We start from the raw sequence: 21,039 nt of genomic DNA, 5'->3' as shown, positions 1-21,039 counted from the left end.
TAACCCATCAAAAAGATTAAGCATTAACGAAAATCAGAAAAGTTTTATCCATTATGGAAGTTGGAAATTAAACACATGGGGCTCCAGATAGTGGGAAGCCAAAAGGCTCCGAGTTTTTGCTCTTTTTATCAGATTAATCTAAAAAAACTTCTTCATCTAATTTAGCTGACACTAAATGGAACCAGATACAATAGAGACAGAATCCAAATAAACCAGACCAGTTCGACCAAATTACTGAAAGCCCTCATGTTTAAGAAGAAGTCAGTAAATGACGTGAATAGTGGCAGTGAAAAAGAAAAGGAGAAGTCAGACATTTTAGAAATGCAGAAGTTGTTTAGATGCAAATCCATTGTGTTTATTGAAATGAATATGGGACATGTTTATACATTGCATGCTGTGTAATAGGATCTTCATGGAACATGTAAATATGTAAATACAGTATATACTGCCTGGCCAAAGAAAATCAAAGAAGGGTCAAATTATTGGGCTGCACAATAATTGAGCAAGGAAAACAACTAAGGAAATGGGTTAAGAACCCTTCAACACACTTGAAATCGAAAATGAAATTGCATGGTAAAAAATCAACAGTCAAAAATCTCTGTAAAATCGGAAGCTTTGAAGCTTGTGTTAAAGAAAGCCAGACCACAAACAAATCGGAAATCTGTAGTATAAATGTTTTTCTGTTTGAGGATTTTAGGTCAAGTTCTGATGACTACAAGGGGCCAGGGGTAGCTCGGTGGTTAAGGCATTGGACTACGGTTCGGAAGATCCCAGGTTCAAACCCCACAACCACCAAGTTGCCACTGTTGGGCCCTTGAGCAAGGCCCTTAACCCTCAACTGCTCAGATGTGTAATGAGATTAAAATGTAAGTCGCTCTGGATAAGAGCGTCTGCCAAATGCCTAAATGTAAATGTACTATAAATGTTAGTAAATGTAAATGTTAATTAGTAAATGTACTAATGCCGTGATGATTCTCGGCCTTCGGTGGAGTCATGACAGGCGACATATTATTCATACACACTCTATAGCGGGATGTGGTGCAGTAGAGTTCAGCGTTTAGTCTTCTCTAGCACACTAGTGTGTTGAATCAGGTAAATCACTAAACAGTCCTCCAGGACTCGAACTGGATATCTTGGATTCAAGATGTAATTAGCCTCTTTAATATTTTAGTGTACTTTCAGGCACGGTCCTGAGCAATGGTCTTCAGTGACGTTTCTCACACTAGAGTATATATACACTAAACTATCTTTAGCAGATATTTCCTTCACAGTGCCTTGTATTCGAGTTGCAGGAACACATCAGTGATGCACTGAGGCTTTGTAAAGGTTATAGCCATGGCTCTGGGTGGTCTTTGGATGGAAGAAGGAGAAATTGGCCGTCATCCAGCCGAATAGCTTGTTCATAGCTATTTAGAAGACAAACACTAAGACGGTGCAGGAAGTCTGCCGCAGGGTGCTTCATTCCAAACTCGCAGCTCACAACAGTCATCAGGCACTTCATTCTAGTTTAGGGCTCCAAGGCAGTTTTTCTTCTCTAGTTCTCTGTCTGTGTTCTGTTCAGGGAAAAAAACAACAAGGTTTGTCCATTATAAACAAACATCTCTGAGCGCTTCGGGCACCAGAGATGAAAATGGGTTTGCCTCTATTCTGATTCTTCTTGACTCTTGGATTGTGTTTTTAGAGGTTCGATCAGAGGAAAGGAAAATATTGGAAAAAGCCAGTTTAGTTCAAAGTTTCACCATTGGCGTGGCTCCCATCGTTGTTGTGATCGCCTGCGTGTGTACTTTCACTCTACACATGGCCTTGGGCAACGATCTCACCGCAGCACAGGTATGCTCGCTTTCCAAAGTATAGTATATACTTCATACACAGTGCATATGAACAACTCCCAACTCCTTTTCTTCTCCTTCTTTTCTTTCTGTGCATCTCTTTTTCTCTGTAGGCATTCACCGTTGTGGCCATCTTCAACTCCATGACATTCGCCCTAAAGGTTACACCCTTATCAGTGCGTGGTTTATCAGAAGGTGCTGTCGCCGTTAGGAGATTCCAGGTGAATGTCAAACCATCCTTCTTTTCTATTGTTTCAATGATCATATTACTTGGCTGGCAGTTTACATCATCCACCATACATACAGTACAATGTGCTCTGGCAGAGTTCTTGCATATGCCACCTGGTGGGAATTCTTTGAACTTCGATAAAAATTGCAAGGCGCGCACTCGCAGAATAGCGCGGCAGTCAGCGGGAAGAATTGCGTCATGCTGCAGAAAAAAACGCTCATTTTTAAATGCCCCATCTGTTTATACACGCATCAGCCACTTTATAACACCGTGCTAGCACTGGGTTATACCCATTTAGTTTTTGGAACTGTCTTAATTTTTCATGGCAGATATTTAACAAAGTGCTGGAGACTTTGCATCACCATCATGAATGACATGATAGCATCATGCAGTTACTGCAGATTTAATCACATCCCAAGGGTACTGTATTGGATTGAGATCTGGTGACTGTGGAGGCCATTTAAGTACTGCGTACCCATTGTGATGGTCAAGAAACCAGTTTGAGATTATCTTAGTTTTGTGAAATGTCGAATAGTCATTAAGGGATGGACATGACACCAATACTCAGGTATGCTGTGGCATTTAAACTATGCTAAGTAGCGCAAAGCACCATTACAGCACCACCAGCAGCCCGAACTGTCATCCGTTATCACCCAAATGAGGATGGGTTCCCTCTTGAGTCTGGTTCCTCTTAAGGTTTCTTCCAATTGCCATCTCAGGGAGCCACTGTCACCCTCGGCTTGCTCATCATGGAATATATGATCATTTTAATTTTTAACAACAATTGTTAAAAGCGCTATGCTAAGAAAGTTGATACAAGGCAGAATGGATCCATGCTTTCATGTACTTTACACCAAATTCTGACCCTACATACCATCCAAGGTTTACATCAGAAATCGAGACTCATCAGACCAGGCAATGTTTTTTCCAATCCTCTGTTGTCCAAGTTTGGTGAGGCCAGGGTAAATTATAGCCTCGGGTTCCTGTTCCTATCTGCCAGCAGTGGCACCTGGTGAGGTCTTCTGCTACTATAGCCATATAGCTTAGACATGTTGTGCGTTCGGCATACATCAGTTGTAACAAGATGTTCTTTAAGTTACTGTTGCCTTTCTCTTGGCTTGAACCAGTCTGGACATTCTGCTTCTGACCTCTCCCATCAACAATTCATTTTCACCCTGAGAATTACCTGGATATTTTCTCTTATTCTGACCGTTCTCTGTAAACCCTAGAGATAACTGTACCAAAAGAAAAAAATCAGTAGATCAGTAGTTTTTGAAATACTCACCCTAGCCTGTCAAGCACCAACAACCAAAGTCAACTAAATCCCCTTTCTTTCTGATTCTATTGATTTTCTGCCACGTGATTGGCTGATTAGATATTAGCAGTTAATAAACACAAGTACCTATCGAAGTGTCAGGTGAGTGTATATTTCCTCTTACTGTTTCCTTATTTTTTTACAGAGACTCTTCATGATGGAGGACCAGGAGGTCATATTAGGCAAAATGCAGGATCCTGAGAATGCAGTGGAGTTCAGAGACGCCACGTTGGCATGGAATAAAGCTCGGCCACCACAGACCAAAAGCGCAAAGCCACAGCCGGGCCAAAAGAGAGGAGGCATGCGCCGGGTTCTCCGGAAGGAAAAGCTGAGTCTCTACATTAGCTCGGAGGATGAGAAAGCAAAAGGGCAAGAGGCCAATGCAGAGCACCTCCTCACACACATGGAGCAGGAGAGTCCACAGAGCACCATCTCGTCCACCCAGAGCATGCGTCCACCACTGCACAAAACCCTGCACCGCGTCCAGCTTAGAATCCCCAAGGTATCACCTACTGTCCCGTCCACCTCATACTGTCTCACACACACATACATTCAGATAGGTATTGGTTTATGACAGAGGTTGCACCGACCTGCACTGATCTCTGTGTCCGCAGGGTGCATTTGTAGGAGTGTGTGGTGCTGTTGGCAGTGGGAAGAGCTCGTTGCTGTCTGCACTCCTGGGACAGGTGCGAAATCACACTGCACATCAGAGCAGGTTTTATTTTTTTATGTGAAATGCCCTGGTTATCTTGATCTCTGTGACCTTTCTGGAAGGCTAAGCTTGCAGTGTATCTAATACAAGTAGTTATAGGAAAAAAAACAAAAAACTACAGTGTACTGACTTACAGCACATGTCCCATGAGATCCAAACGGGTCAAGCTTTCCGAGACATGAGGGTCATCTTTACCCTTTTTTTTTCTCTCTCTCTACAGATGACCTTACTCGGGGGATCGGTGGCTGCAAACGGGGGCTTCGCCTATGCCGCACAACAGGCCTGGATCCTCAACAGTTCCCTGAGGGAGAACATTTTGTTTGGGAAAGATTATGAGGAGGAAAAGTAAGACCCGCTGTGTCGATTCCGCTTGGGCGAACCAATGCCTTGTGTGCACAGATTGAGATATGTATAAGTAAGACTATAAATTCAAATTGGCTCTGACTTCCCTAATCTCCCTTCAGGTATAATGCTGTTCTGGAGGCCTGCTGTTTAATTCCTGATATCGCGGAGCTCCCTTACGGCGACATGACCGAGGTAATGAGGCTGAGTGTGCTGTCACTGGGCTTGTCATAATATGACGTTCATTGAAATTTATGGCCACTTAATTGTTATTCGCCGCTGTTCCCTTGTGTACTGGAGTAATTTTGTGTAAGTGAAACATCCATTGGCACTCTGTATCTAGATTGGGGAACGAGGAGCCAACCTGAGCGGGGGCCAAAGACAAAGAGTGAGTCTCGCCCGGGCGCTTTACAGTGACAGAGCCATCCTGCTGCTGGACGATCCGCTCAGCGCCGTGGACGCGCACGTGGCTTCCCATCTCTTCCACAGTGCCATTCGCAGTGCAGCTGGAGCAAAGACCGTTATATTTGTTACACACCAACTCCAGGTATGTTCACTTAAAGAGGGTAAGTGTACTAGACCATGGTTGGTGACATTATCTGGAACAGTTGCTGTCCTACACAGCTCCCTAAGGACCCTGAGCAATTATGTGCACTTGTTTTCTCGCCAGCTGTACGCTCTTGCATCATTAGTTCTTGTAAAGGGGAAAAAAAGTGTCTGAGAATCAAACAAGTGTCAGATCCACTATAGGAGATCATCGTGAGGAAGTAAATGAATCAGAAACATGCCCACCACTTTAACTGGGTCAAAATGAACACCTATGATTACCGTATATCTAGGCCCCCATGACCCTGTATACAGGAGAAAGCGGTATAGACGCTAAGTGAGTGAGAGTGAGTGAGTGAGTGTATAGATTGTAATTTTCAGCAATTATAATTCATACATTTTATAGAGAATAAAGAACAAAACATGACTCACTTTCTCACTCAATCACTCGCTATCAATTCCGCTTACAGAGGATGGCGACAAGCCTGGAGCCTACCCCAAGGGACTCAGGGCACAAAGACAGGGTGCCATCCATGACAGGGAAGAAGCATGCATATACTGACTCACACATTATTGTCAATTTGGAAATGCTAGTTAGCTTTATGTCTTTGGACTGTGTGAGGAAACTGGAATACACCAACGGAACCCACCAAGCCTGCCAAAAACATGCAAACTCCATGCACACAGTCGTGAAAACAGGATTCGAACCCCTTAACCACAACTCTGCTAAAAACTATGCCACCCAGGCCATAGACTGTCTTGCAAAAACAAAGAAATTGCACACTCCCATACATGGCGACGAGACACAACATGGTGGTCAGTTCATGTGTGAAAATGATTCCTCATGCTCCCAGAAGAGTCCTGGAATATGCATATCCTGTGCCATCAGTGAGGAAAATTCTATAGGCGTGCTAATCTGGTCATTCAGTACATTCAGGGGGTCAGCTGACTTAATTTTATTGCCACATAACTATATTGAGCAGCAAAGTAACCCCAGATCATAACATTGCCTCCAGAGGCTTGCACTTTGGCCTCTATGCATGACAGGTGCGGCGCTTCATGCACTTCCCCTCTTGCCCATTGCTCTGGAATAGGCTCAACCACATGACCTTTTTTTCCCATGACCCAAAGTCCAATCTTTATGCAAACTGAAGCCTTTTTTTTTTTTATTAGTCTCACTAAGAAGTTGTTTTCATATGGCCACACAGTTGTTAAGTCCCAAGCCTGAGAGTTTGCATCACATCGTGTGTGTGTGTGTGTGTATGCTTTTACTTTCATTATTAATCATAGCTGTGATTTCTAGCATCCGCGTTAGAGTGATCTCCATGATTTATAAAAATCTATAAGGTTGACAGTTCAGCATCAGCCTTCCAGGTTTTAATAACGTGGTGGACAGTGCTTAACCCAGTTCCAGTTATTTTAAATCTCTACAATTGAGTTGGTCTCTTTCCCATATGCAGCCCAATCTTTCTGGAACCTTTTTTGACCGGGCAGTGTACGTACAGTGCTCTTTCTCTAATATCATGGACCATACAGGAAAGAGGTTATATTCTCTTATCACTCGCATTATAGCCGCTATATACATTTTCTCCCTCACTAGCCTCTCTCCAGATTTTGTATGAAAACTACAGCTATAGCTTAAAGTTAAAGCTCTTACTTCTGTCTGTTATAAAGTGCTGAGTCTGTGGACTCTGGAGACTGGTGTTAAATAAAACATGCCTTTGCAGAAAACTTCATAGCAAGGATAACAGACATTTTTAAATCTATTCATGTGGAACGTCTACTGTACAAGTCCCTGTGTAAGTTGTTACTATAGGAAAAGTTCAAAAGTCAATAATACAGTGTTACTTTTAAAAAAGAATAATATCATTAATTATTCATAAAACATACTGTACAGTGCCAGTAAAAGGTTCGGACAGACCTTTTGCTACCAGATGAGAAGTTCATTTAGAGTTACCAGCCTCAGAAATCACCAATTAACAAACAGCACCTCAGATTAGAGCCATTATGAAGGATTTACAGTGCGTAAGTAGCAGATACATCCCAATATTAACCATTCAAATGAGATTATTGCATATTTAGGATGCAAAATATGTAGAAAGGAATAAAAATCTGGAAAGACCATGGAATTAGAAGGTGCATCCACACCTTTTGTCTATTGTGACCTCATATAAGAAGAGCCCCTCCCCTGACTTGCTGCTCAGCTCTGCTGGTCACTAAGGGGTGTGGCTCAGCACTAGCTCATTTACATAAACACTGAAATGGTGCGTTCGTAGCAGGAGTGAAACAAAGGAGATGCATTATCTATGGCACAACTTTAACTGGAGCTTTAACACACACACACACACACACACACACACATACAACACTTTGGGAGAGCTCTGAGACCTGTGTTAACTTGTTAAAGAAAATACAAGTCAAATACGAGACCTTTAAATGAAGGATGTACCATTTCCAGCTATTATGGCCATGAATTAGGAATGCCTTAGGTACATTTGCTTCCACTTCAGTGTGACTCTTCAAATGGTTTATCTCAGTGTATTTCCGTTGTGTAAGGTTCCAGAGAATAAATACTAGGTTAAATTCTGCTGTAGTGTTCTAGGGAGAGAATAAATCTTACAGAAAGGGCAAAGGAAAGATTAACCTGTGGCAAAGAAATGGAAAGAAAGAGGAAGTGTAGAGAGAAATGGGAACTATTGGTAATCCAAGGCATTACTGCTAAATCTGAAAACATGGTGGAGGGATTTTTGCGGCTTGGCCACGTACAACTACCATTGGAACTGGATCGCTTGTCTTTGCTGGGGATGTGAGTACAGAATTTCCAGGGTTAGTAATACCAGAACTAGCTTAATCACAGGTTTATTTGCGATTTGAATGAATCATATTGGTATTGCTGTGACTCAGACTTTACACTTACTCTGTCTAGGACCTGCTGTCCAGTTTTAAAGAGTCTGTCCATTCTAGGATTAGATTTTTATTCTTGAACTAACAAGAGTGGTTATTTGAGTTAACACAGCCTTAAGCAAATTGAACATCTGATCTATTAAAGGAGTTCCTGGGAGGCTAGTGTTTTTTAAATGCGAAGGAGGCTCTGGTGTCCGGTGTTTTTGTTATTCTGCACAATCAAAAGTCCTGGTTTGATTTGAACGTCCACCACACTTATTATAAAAAAAAATCTCAGAAATTTTTATTGACCACCAAAACCTAACCAGCTACTCTCTCTCTCTTTCTGCTGTTAATCAGAACAACACTAGCTATTTGAGGACGTTTCTGATCTTATGTACAGTATGTGGAAGAGGGTAGACAGCACTTTCCATAACGTGTCTCAGAGGCGACATGTGTTTGCCCCGCCACAGGTTGGTAGCTGTCTCATGTGACTTAGCAAGAGTTAGCTAGTTGTTGGGAATTGGTGAGAACAAAATGGAAGAAAAATAGCTATTAGAAAGTTCAACAGCAGCCCTTAGAGTGTATCTGGGGTCATTTTCCTCTCTCAGGTATTTGCACATACACTACTCGCACTGAAAAATATTACTTTAAAGTTTTAGGTAGTCGTTCTATTACACACTGGCTTTAATGACTTTCTATATTCCTCTGGTTGAGATTTCCCAAGAGGGACATTATAGTACGTTATGAAACTTTATCCGTGCAAGCCTTCTCATATCCGCCGTCTTCCGTCTGTTTATCGATCGTGTTCACTATGTTCGCTTTAAATCTCTTTTCTGGCAGTACCTGGCCGAGTGCGACGAGGTGGTGTTGATGAAGGACGGGCAGATTGCAGAACATGGCACGCATGCCCAGCTGATGGCCCGAGGTCGTGACTATGCGACGCTATTCACCAGTGTACAGCAGGAGGTACAGTTTGCCACCACGCCTGGAGAAAACCACAAGGTCACTCACTCCTGTAGTGCTTTACATAGACTTTTTCACAATTCATGAAGCGTGGCCTGCAAAGGCTGCTGTTTTAGAAATGTTAATTCATTCCTGGCGTCTATATTTTATGAGGTCATTGATCTATGAGTGTAGTACCTACTGTATAAGACCTTGTCCACGTCCCCTTTAATGACATAACACTCATTGTTCTAGCTGTCGAAAAATCTAGCTCATACTTTGATTGCCTTTCTTTCACTTTCTCAGAACCTAGTGTGGAAAAACTTGAAAAACCAGCAAGGGGTAGACTCAGCGCTATGCTCTCCTGTCATGGGTATGGCAGCGAAGCAGCCCGCTGAGAGTACAAGAGGAGGTGAGAGCTGTGGAATCTGACAATAATCCGGTATGCTTAGCTGACTTTTCAGTCAAGGAATGTGTGAGTCACTTTTCTCCATACACTTTCATTTCCTTCCCGCAGACCAGCTCATGAAGGCTGAGGAGAAGGGCCAAGGGGCGGTCACCTGGGCTGTCTACGCTACTTACATCAAGGCTGCAGGAGGACCCCTGGCTTTCATTATCAATGTCCTGCTCTTCATCCTGACCACAGGCAGCATAGCCTTCAGTAACTGGTGGCTCAGCCACTGGATCAAGCAGGGCAGTGGGGTGAGTGAGCCTCAGCTGGGAAGCTAGTGTTATAAGAACAGAAAGATTGTAGGAGCCATTATAAGGCCATAACTGCCTCCCTTACCCATCGCTGTTAACAGTGCTTGCATTTCATCAGGAAAAAAAAAAAAAATCTTTCAGTGCCTTTTTATAACACTAAACAAATCAGTGTTTTGCTGCTTGGCAAAAGTGAACATCAGTCCCAGCGCTAATTAGCAATGCCACAATGAACATAATTTTCTCAGAGGAAGAATCACAGCCCAGATGCCGGTACTATCTATTTTTGACGCTGCCTTTTGTAAACATGACTGAGTTTGGGATTTGTGTGTGTGTGTGTGTGCGTGTGTGTGTTTAGAACATAACAGTATTCCAGGGGAACGAGAGCGTGACGAGTAGCAGTATGCGCCTAAACCCCTACGTTCAGTACTACTCCAGCATTTATGCCCTGTCCATGGGAGTGACGCTCTTCCTCAAGACTTTTCGAGGTGTCGTGTTCGTCAAGGTAACACTTTATGTCTGTTGTCTCATGTCTCACTCTGGTGACAGCAGAAGAATTCTCTACTCACTCACTCATCGTCTATACTGGTTTACCCACTGAGCCACCGTCTCGCCAGAATTCTTTACGAGTTCTAAACATTTTAATACAGTTAATTAAATTGTATGTGTCCCCAATTTAATCAACACCATTCAAAGGTTTGTGAGCAGAAATCAGATGCTTGCATATCCAGCATTATCCAGCTAGCAGGCCTTAGCAGTAAAGATTAAGACAATTTGACTGAAATGTCTCCTCAGAAAGTATGTCAGGTTCATTTATTTTTAAATAATTTGATCCTATAAGATGTGCATTTAATCATTTAAACTGCATTAAACTTCTTTGGCAAGCAGAAACCAGCAGAAGAAGGTTTTTTTTTTTCCAACTTTAAGATTAGATTTTCCATGTTTTCCAATAAATCCCGCCTTCTGTGTTATAATTGGTTATGAGAATTCTATCTCATCTTTGATTGGTTAGATGCTTTATCACATGAGAAATATGAACCAATCAGTGCTCCTTCCTCAGCTAGAGGTCCAGTAGAAAAAAAGTCTGAGGTAAACACAGGCGGTAGGGAATTGTTTCCACAGAGTTTACTGATTAGCAATGGATTCAAACCCATCATGTCATTTAATATTATCCCGCATGAGAAAGAATGTGTTTATTCCAACAAGAGAGAAATGACTGAATAACACATGAAATAAACAATTATGAATATGACATTAAAGCTCTGACAAAAATCCTGTCAGGTTAGCTTATGTGTGCTAACAGGCTCGGGTTAATAAACCTTTATAAATCTAACTTCACAATCCTGTCAGGTTAGCTTATGTGTGCTAACAGGCTCGGGTTAATGAACCTTTATAAATCTAACTTCACAATCCTGTCAGGTTAGTTTGATCATCTTAGCTAACTGTGTAGCAAACCTTTAATCCATTATCCTGCTGAAAGGGGCTACTAGCAGTAAATACTAATTCCATGAAGGAGTGTACATGGACAGCAACAGTGTTTAGGTAGGCGTTACGTGTCAAAGACACATACACATGAATGGCAGAACCCAAAGTTGTCTATCGGAACACTGCCCACAGCATCACACTGGCTTCACCTTCTTTCCATCGTGCCAAGTGCTCTTTTCCAGGCAAGCACACCTGGATAGCTATCTAAGTGGACCACTATTGGTGGCTGTCCACATGATGAAAACTTGATTCATCAGGCATATGGCACGTTGTGCCATTGATCCTGTGCCCACTGTAGATGTTTTTGGTGGTGGACACCGGTAAGCATGGGCACCCTGACTGGTTTGCAGTTACTCAGCCCCATAGGCAGCAAACTGTAATGCATTGAGTGTTTTGACAACATTTTATTAGAACCAGGATTAATCAGCCATCTGAGCTACAGTAGCCCTTCTGTTGGCTTGGACCACATTGGACAGCCCTCGCTCCAGTGGCCGGTTGTTGCCAGTTTACCAGTTTACCTTCCTTGGACCACTTTTTGTAGGTCCTAACCACTGCAGACCAGAAACATCACTGGAGCAGCAGTTGTGCAGGTGCTCTGACCCAGCTTACAGCCATTACAATTTGACCCTTGTCAGGGTTGTCAGAGGCATTCAAATCCTTACATTTGGCTGTTTTTTCTGCTTCCAAAACATCAAGTTCATGACCAAAATGTTCACTTGCTTCCTAATATATCCCACCCTCTTCAAGGTGCCATTGTAGCTACACTGGTACACTTTTCAAATGTTTAGAGGTGGGTCACAGTGTGTGGTACATTGATACCACAGTGACTGTTTGGTTGTGTCTCAGCGGGGTCAATAGACCTTTAAACTCAAATTTATATTCCCCAATCATTACCAGAGGTCAGGTATCCTGTTTTCCTTCTGCTGTTTAATAAGGCTTCATTGCTACACTGGAATGGCCTTTGCTAATTGGCCAGCTTTCTCATTTTATCTTCTGTGTGTCTTCTAGGCTTTTTTTCTCTGCTCTGTAATTGAAATTGCCTGCAGGCTAAATCCATTTATCTGTCCACTGCTATGGCTCTCAGCGGGAAAGGGCTTGTGTGTGTGTTATGTCTCTGTGGGTCCCTCGCAACCTTCTTTCCCATTAAATAGGCCTGACAGTGCAATAGGGAGCTTATGGACAGCTGATGTCCTTTTGTATCCATGTACCCGTAATGTTTATTAATTTCTCAGCTATGGGAGTGGAAATATTTAGAGTCTTTTTTTTTTATATATTAGTGAAAAAGAAAATAAATAAATTGCACAAGTTTTGTTGCTCGTTTTTAATGAATAGATGTTATAGAGCCTTTTATGTATGTGTTTACTGTTGGGTTGTGGCTGCTTACAGTATAATATTTTATTTTTGCATATACAGTACTGAATGAAACAAAACGTTTAGGTGTGACAAATGATTGTTAGATCGTGTACATTGATGTACAATCCACCAGCATTTTGCTCTGGGATTGTGCCCGCCCCCTTGTTGTGTCTTTGTGGCCTGTTGCTGTTTACAAGACTTTATTTTTCTTTAATGAATTTTTGTCCTCTTGTTTGCATTGTGAATTTGTTAGCAGTTGCACTATAATGCATTTTAATAAATGAATGCATGTTTGTGTGCTACAGTGTACCTTGCGGGCAGCTTCAGCTCTCCACGATAAGCTGTTTAAGACTCTCCTCCTCAGCCCAATGCGTTTCTTTGATACAACTCCCCTGGGACGCATCCTGAATCGCTTCTCCAAAGACATCGATGAAGGTTCGTATGAGAATTCCCCGCCCAGCCCTTTCACCCCCTGTCATCTAGATAGAGATGTTTTAGGCTCACGCTGATTTCCTCACTCTCGTTGCAGTGGATGTGCGACTGGCTGTTCAGATGGAGTTGCTGCTGCAGAACATGACATTCGTGCTCTTCTGTCTTGGAGTGGTGAGCGCTGTTTTCCCATGGTTCCTGTTCTCCATCCTCCCTCTTGCAGCCTTCTTCTACATCATCAATCGCATCTCCAGGTCAGGCGTCACAGGCTTATGTGTAATGTAAGGTTGGACCTTGATCAAGGAAGTTGGGTCTCTTATTAAAAAGTAGGGTTTTTTTTGGAATTCAGACCTCAAATAAGAGCCTGGGAAAATGATTATGGAACTGTAATAGACTGAAACACCTTGAGAATACCCTGGGAAATGTGTGGGTTGCATCCAAATACTTTAATCCATGCATTCATGATTTCTCCATCCTACGTCCCTAAAGACATGACCCAGAAATAGAGCAAAGCCGGCTATGGTAAGGAATAATTCTTTAAATGCACTTAGATGAATCACAGCTTTTAGATCACGGATACACAGATCCTTGCTTCTTAAAAATTTTTTAATTGTACTTTTGGTAATAAACAGCCTATATAAACACTCAAGCGGTAAACGGGATGATAAGAATAAGCACAAACACAGAATTCGTGTGTGTAATAATGATTTCAGTGATGTGTATATTCAGTAAGTATTCACGCCACAGTGTGTATGTGTCTATCATTAACTGGAGTTGCATTAGACTGATGCTTTAGTGAGCAAGCATGTTTTATTTTGCACACACACTGCTGCATAAAGTTTTGCCTGTGCGTTTTTTTCCTCCCTCACCTCCTTTCCTGACATTTTCGGCGAGAGGCAGTACGATAAAGAGGTACAATAGAGAAATTAACTTCCATCCAAAGGAATTTAACTAAGGCTGTGTTTACATTACAGTCCACAATGTTTAATTCAGAGTTTTGGTCATATCACATGACCATGTATCAGATATATGTCTATCAGATTTAGGAGCACATACGAAAGATCTCAGAACTATTTGTGTGTGCAGACAGCACTTAAAAATGGTTAAAAGGTCACCCGGTCTTGTACTGTATAGAAGTAAATGTTTATTGCATCATAAAATATAGGAATTAATCAGATTTCAATATGCAAATTGGTATCGCATAGTATTGGGACGTTTCTAATTTCAAAAAACGTATCTGGATTTTCTGACAAGCAAAAGTATTGGCACTTCTTTTGTAAACGGAAAACCAAAAATTGATGTAAAAAATAATAATAATTCTGCACATCAGTATATATTATATTATATTTCCTTTTATTATCTGTTTTATTAGTTATTTTGATGATGAAGTTAATATAGGTAATAAATGGAAGATTATGAAAAAAATTGGCAGCAGTAAACCCAGCTGAACTTAATTTTCCAAACTGTTTACTCGCTGATAATGGATTTTTAAATGAACTCCCCAAAAAAGCAGCTCTTTTCTAAACTGAAAGCACATCATTTTTAGCAGGGTTTTTTTTTTTTATCCTTTTCATGTTTTGTCCATTTTTCCCTCGTTCTCATCCCAATCCCTATAATGAGAAAAAGGATGATTCACAGCAGTTCTTTTATTTGCAGCCTTTGCCCATTTCATTCCGTGTCTAAAAGTAGAAATCAGCCCACCTTTAGCCAATAAAGGCCCATCTCTCACATCGCTGCAGGCCGAGGCTCTGCTGTCCTGCTGCTTTTAGCGTTGAAGTGGCAGGGCTTATAAAAGGGCCTATAAATTAGGACTGAGGTCTCAGCAATGACATCGCCTCTTCCTGGAAGCCTTCAGCAGCACACTTATTGTCCCCTGTGGGTGTCCATCTTATAAGTTACTAACCTGTCACATACAGCTGGACGGCTATGATCGTTCACACTTCAGTCCTGAGAATATAGTGGGACTTATGAGACATGGTGATGGGGTGAGATGTGAGATTTTTCCAGAGTTTTTTTTTTTTTTCCTCTGTTCCAAAAGGGTGCTAATTCGTGAACTGAAAAGGTTGGAGAACATCAGCCAATCGCCTTTCACCTCTCACCTCACCAGCAGCCTGCAGGGTCTGTCCACTATCCATGCTTATGGCAGAGGACCAGACTTTCTTCACAGGTGAGGTCTTTACATATTAACATTGCTTAACATGAAAGATATAAAAAAATTTCACTTTATATGATATATGCACCAGATATAAAAACTGATTATTGATTTTATATCATATGTGTATTTGACTTATACCTACATACTGTATATGCACATATGTTTCTTTGTATGAGTTTTTATTTGTCTTTTGCCCACTCTATAAGTAACACTATTAAATGACACTAAATGTAAAAGAAACTGTTAACAATGCCTTAGTTTTGAGCATACGTTTAGGTCAGATTGCACATTTCAATTTACAAAAAAAAGCTTGTAGACATCACAGTCAATTTATTGATAGTTAAATTCAGTTATTATAGTTACAGTGAAAAATCGCTATGCTCTTACAGCAGTATGAATTAGCATGTTTGAATTTGATTCAGGGTAAGTGTGGTTAAGAAGTTTGAAAATGAAGAGTTATAATGGCTGCAGCAAATAAATATAATACGACATGTTGGTGGTGTTTTTCTTTTGGCTGCTTCCATCAAGAAGTCGCCACAGCGGACCATCCAATCCACACACAACTTGGCACAGGTTTTATGTTAGATGCCCTTTCTGATGCAACCCTCCCATTCTATCCTGGCTTGGAACTAGCATTACATCCACTGGCTACGGTTTGGGCATTGGCTGGGAACCAAACCTGAGCCTCCCGCATGGCAGGCGAGACACCTACCACTGAGCCACAAATGCCCACTAAAATAAGTTGTAGATTGGGGCATTGGTGGCTCAGCGGTAGGTTTCTTGCCTGCCATGCGGAAGGACTGGGATCAGTTTCCACCCAACACCCAAACCACAGCCTGATTAGACTGATGCTTCAGTGAGCAAGGATGTTTCATTTTGCAGTGCCGGATAAAGCCCAAGCCCGGATAAAATATAAGGGGTTGCGTCAGGAAGGGCATTCAGCATAAAACCTGTGTGTGGATCGGATGGTCCGTTGTGACGATGCCTCGATGGGAGCAGCTGTAAGACCGACAAGAAGATACTGTGACTACTATTGAAATAGTTTTAAATGAATATGTTCAATAATAAAATTAATATTTTCTGTGACTGGAAAATCGTTTGATATAAAAAAAATGTTCATGCGTATAGGGAAGAAACAAAATGTTATTAGGCATTTTGTGTGTTTGCCCAGATTTCAAGATCTGTTGGACACTAACCAGGCTGCCTACTACCTGTTCAGCTGTGCCATGCGCTGGCTTGCTGTGCGCTTAGACATTATCAGTGTTTTACTTACCTCGGTCGTGGCTCTGTTGATCGTCATCATGCACGGACACATCTCTCCAGCGTACGCCGGTCTGGCCATCTCCTATGCCGTGCAGGTGTTCAGCCCACAAAACACACTGATATACACATTTACATTGAAGTAATTGCCCAGTATGATAGTAATATACTTACTGGTTACTTTTGTAATTATAAAATCTTGATGTAGACAGTATTTGATTTGCATTTGGGAACAAGAAACATCTTAAGCTAATTTGGTTTAATATGGACGTGTTTCTGACCGACTGTGACCTCTACCTCTATTCCAGCTGACCGGTCTGTTTCAGTTCACGGTGAGACTTCTGTCTGAAATGGAGGCTCGATTTACATCGGTGGAGAGGATCAATCATTACATCAAGGTAAACGCACAAACAAACAGGAACAGAGTGTTTAGTATCGGAAAGGGAAGTTCGGTATTGGAACAGCATGGCATACAGAGGCCATCGGCTCATTACAGTCTGAGGACACACTGCAGAGAAACATCCATCTCTACATTTTAGTGATTCTCCACCTTTAACTACTTTTTTTTAATATATATATATATATATACAGTATATATATATATATATATATATATATATATATATATATAAGCAGTAAATCTTGTAAAACGCTGTATCTCAGACTACAGTATGTGTCAGTTACAGACAATACCTGGGTTACAGATGTCCAGAAAAGCAACTACCAAACAGCTACCATATGATAATTAGGCTGTAATGAAAACTATTTAAGGCTTGGTTTTGATTCCTGAACCGAGGGTCTGTGTGCATGGAGTTTGCATGTTCTCCCTGTGCTTGGTGGGTTTCCATTGGCCTCCACAGTCCCTAGATGGTCTACAGAGGTTTCTAGATGGATGGATGGATGCATGGTTGGATGTGAAAACAATTTATAGTGATTATGTTTTTTGCTTCTTTACCACTTTTAACTGGCATCAAGGACTTCATGAGTTGTATCTACGTATGTTGAGTTTTCTGTCCTTTCATCTTTAAACATTCTGTTTTCAGCATCAACTTTTTTTTTTTTACATAAGTCATATAAAATACTCTGTAAAGAATATCTCGTACCTTTTGTAGTAATGTAGTTAATACACAACACTACACAAATGGATAGTGCACATGTCAGCCATCTTGCATACAAATATGCAAATAGCAGGTATATTCCAATCTCTAAAGGTCCCATGTATTGGAACATAGTTTAACACAGGTCTCATGGGTCCCCTAAGTGTGCCGACACTGCAGCTGAAATATCTCTGAGATAATGCATTGTTTGTCCCTGTACCTCAGACTCCTCTCTAAACACTGGTGGCATTCAAATGTTTATGTAAACGAGTTATTGCTAAGCCATTCTCCACCAGAGAACTGAAGAGCTGAGCAACAAGCTGGAGGAGGGAATACCTCATATGAGGTCACATTAGGGAGAAAATCTCATTGGATGTTTAGGCTCCAGCCAATACAAAAATATCAAATAAACAGTAATTTTTTTTCCCCTCATGTTTTTTGTTTGCATTTACACACTAATCTGAATGTATAAAAATGATTAAAAATGTAATTGTGCATCCTTTAAAAGCAAATTTGTGACATTTGCATGTTTAGAACCTGGAGATGGAGGAACCTGATCAGGTCAAAGACTCCTCTATCCCTTCATCTGATTGGCCACAGAAAGGTAGCATCAGCTTCCAGGATGTGGAGATGCGCTACCGGCCCGACCTGCCCCTGGTGCTGAAGAACCTGTGTTTTAATGTTCTCCCAGAGGAGAAGGTGGGAATCGTCGGTCGGACTGGCTCAGGTGTGTATATCTCGGTAAGGTCTTAACTGCTGATTTGTAGCACAATGAATATGATGAAGCTGTTTCAAGATCCTGTTCCGCTCATCCGTGCTTACATCATTCGGCGCAAGTTATAAACTCGTTACTGATCTGTTACTAGTCTTGCATCAGATCTTCGTAGTGTACGTTTTGATTAGCACTGATGTCGGTAAGTAAACGATTTGCCTTCTGGTTTTCTCAGGTAAATCTTCACTCGGCGTAGCACTTTTCAGACTGGTGGAGCTCAGCGGGGGATCCATCATCATCGACGGTGTCAACATCGCTCACATAGGCCTGGAAGCCTTGAGAAGCAAGCTGTCAGTCATCCCCCAAGAGCCTGTTCTCTTTCTTGGTACTGTCAGGTACTGTTTACATCACAGCCACAGCTCAGACATGCATGCACGTGCTCATGCCTGGAATGACATCCTGGTACAGCATACTGTATTTCAGTTTTTCAAATTCCTGTCTTCAGGTCAAACCTTGACCCATGGGGCCAGTACACAGACGCGCAGGTGTGGGAGGCGCTGGAGAAAACGCATATCAAAGACATGGTGAGTGAGCAGAGCTCAGGTGCAGAGTTCAACAAATTACATTCAGTTTTGTTTCCTGATTGTTTTATTACAGCTATATAAAAGGTATGAGAGAGCAAACCTGGAAACATCGGAGGAAGTAATCTATAAATGACTGCACAGGTTTGTATGTGTTTCTGGACTTGAAATAATGATATCGAAATCATTTCAGTTAGAGATGAGAGGAAAAATCGATTCAATTACACATTGGAATTATACATGTATCGCCACACTGACTCGAAAATCTATTTCTTTTTTTTTTTACTATCACATTTTTAATTCATATATGTTTGCATTAGAGGTGCAGTTCCTCTAAAATTCTACAGGTGGGGCACTCTAAACTATTCCCTATCATCCGGAGATCACGAGTTTGATTCCCGGGTGATGCTGTAACCTCTCGCAGCCGGAGGTCTAGAGAGAGCTGATTGGTCGAGCTCTCTCAAAAGGGAGGGATGAGAGGTACTTAGTGCTCCCACATTAATCACGGCTTTACAGCCAATCAGGGGCGTCTGTGGAAGGAGCGGATAGCGCTGTCCTCCGAGTGTGTTACGCCGCCCCCAATGGTGCATGAGCGAGCAGTTCGAAAAGATGTGGCCGGCTGGCGTCATGCGATTTGGAGGAAACACGTGATAGTCTTCGGCCCTCCAGACTGAGTGGTAGTAGTAGCCTTAATGTGGGAGCCCCCTAGTGACGGGGAGGAATTGGACACGACTAAATTAGGGAGAAAATCGGGGGGAAATCAAAAAAAAAAAAGAATCGCAATACTAATTGAATCACACCTACAGCATAGTAGGTATCGTGATAATATCGTATCGGGTGATCTCTGGTGATTCCCTTCATTAGTTTCAGTGTTAAATTACACAAACAATTAAGGTTTAATTTCACAATCACCAATCTTAGTATTCTTAGTAAAAGTATCATCAGTGCATGGTCTTAATTTTAGAAAACTTATGGGTTGTAATATTGCGAAAGGTTCTTCCATATTAAGTTTTTCTGGCCCTAAAAATCAGCTCTGTCTCCAACCAGAACAGAGCCGCTCATCCTTCTCGTTTGGAAAAAAAAAGGATGAGCATAGTTTGAAGTCAATGCCAAGGCTCATCAGTGTATTCATTTTTTCGTTTTTCCTGTCAGACATCTAAAGGCTCTAAACATCCCAAACAGCTCCTTTACTTACATGATTTTGTACAAATCACCAGCCAGGCTTGATTGCTTATCCTCAATGATCTTTGCTTTGAGCGTTCTAATGATGCTAAAGTTGTACTGCATGTCAACATACGTGCTGTTTGAAGACCAATGGAAGTTTTGAGCTTAAAAGAACATAATTGGCTTTGCATTTATTGGGTAAATTTAGTCGCTGTGGTTGAAAATTCAACCACAGGAAAAAAAATCAACCAAAAGCAAATAGCTAATTCTAGTTTATGTTTGTAGGTGACAAGGTGGTGTAGTGGTTAGCACGTTGCCTTGCCCCTCCAGGGTACAGGTTCGATTCCCGCCTCTGTGTGCTTGGTGGGTTTCGTGTTGTTGTTTGGGTATGATGGGATCAGGGTGTCATTGTGGTCAGGAAAAAAACATAAAACAGTATGAAGACGATATATTTTAAAAGTTTGATCAAATGCAATGTTTTTTGTAGATTTTAGCCCACACTGATTAAATCTCCTAAAGGTTTAATAGATTACTAATGTTGGGTCACTTTTGCTTTCGGCATCCTAATGAACCCAGTCGCACTGAATCTATACTCGCTCTTAGATGACTAATGAACGTGGGAGTTCACAGCTCCCAAGACCAAAACTGATCACACCATTAGTCATGTGTAAGGACAGATCCGTTCCTCTTTCCCTGCTTGTGTTGGTGACGGGGTTTTGTTAGGTCATGGGAGGAAAATTGTGCAGTCAGCGGATGAGAATTTGCAATCACCGGAAAATGTTTTTTAAAGATCATTTAAATGATTAATATCTGGAAATTGCACCATCGATTAATTAAATTCACCCAAATGCACAGTATATTGCTAAAGTGACTAAACCCGCATTTACTCTCGAAATTACTGATGATTTTGGAAGTTCGGAACCGAAAAGAACAAAATTACCCATGTTTTTATGGCTTTTTGATGATTCATTTACATTCTCAATGGTGATGCAAGTGTGTGAGTGTGTGTGTGTTAAATCACACAAACAATTGAGGTTTCATTTCGCAATCACTAACATTAGTATTCTTAAAAGTATCATTAGTGCATGGTCTTAATTCTCTGTTTAATTAAAAACACTGATTATATAAAATGCAGGCAGATCGTCAGACATCATTGTTGTTGTTGTTTTTCTAAATAAAGAAAAGCTAAATGAGGCCACAGTTTCTCTCAGATCTTTGATGTATGTGGGAGTTTCGTACAAGGTTAGGATGCATAAACAACATGCAGCTGTTCAATGGAAATAGTTATTAATGTCACAAGAAC

The 21,039-nt window shown here is 41.4% G+C and overlaps 1 protein-coding gene across 3 annotated transcripts in view; it reads left to right on the top strand.

Moving 5' to 3' along the window:
- wu:fb13g09 (ATP-binding cassette sub-family C member 5) overlaps positions 1-21,039 on the top strand; it is a 39,423-nt gene that overhangs the window by 12,849 nt on the left and 5,535 nt on the right. For 2 of the 3 annotated variants that reach the window (XM_053480103.1, XM_053480111.1), the window contains exons 8-26: positions 1,682-1,830; positions 1,943-2,050; positions 3,519-3,875; positions 3,988-4,059; positions 4,306-4,430; positions 4,550-4,622; positions 4,771-4,974; positions 8,700-8,861; positions 9,108-9,213; positions 9,319-9,503; positions 9,859-10,005; positions 12,644-12,773; positions 12,868-13,021; positions 14,806-14,934; positions 16,094-16,280; positions 16,491-16,580; positions 17,814-18,006; positions 18,227-18,386; positions 18,497-18,575. In XM_053480103.1, the coding sequence (XP_053336078.1) occupies positions 1,682-1,830; positions 1,943-2,050; positions 3,519-3,875; positions 3,988-4,059; positions 4,306-4,430; positions 4,550-4,622; positions 4,771-4,974; positions 8,700-8,861; positions 9,108-9,213; positions 9,319-9,503; positions 9,859-10,005; positions 12,644-12,773; positions 12,868-13,021; positions 14,806-14,934; positions 16,094-16,280; positions 16,491-16,580; positions 17,814-18,006; positions 18,227-18,386; positions 18,497-18,575 (2,810 nt within the window). The remainder of the gene's footprint in view (positions 1-1,681; positions 1,831-1,942; positions 2,051-3,518; positions 3,876-3,987; positions 4,060-4,305; positions 4,431-4,549; positions 4,623-4,770; positions 4,975-8,699; positions 8,862-9,107; positions 9,214-9,318; positions 9,504-9,858; positions 10,006-12,643; positions 12,774-12,867; positions 13,022-14,805; positions 14,935-16,093; positions 16,281-16,490; positions 16,581-17,813; positions 18,007-18,226; positions 18,387-18,496; positions 18,576-21,039) is intronic. The other variant, XM_053480121.1, reaches the window with a different exon arrangement.

The sequence above is a fragment of the Clarias gariepinus genome, chromosome 2 (genome assembly GCF_024256425.1).
Source record: "Clarias gariepinus isolate MV-2021 ecotype Netherlands chromosome 2, CGAR_prim_01v2, whole genome shotgun sequence".
Lineage (NCBI taxonomy): Eukaryota > Metazoa > Chordata > Actinopteri > Siluriformes > Clariidae > Clarias > Clarias gariepinus.
The sequence above is the reverse complement of the archived record's forward strand: the minus strand, read 5'-3'. Positions and strand labels throughout refer to the sequence as shown.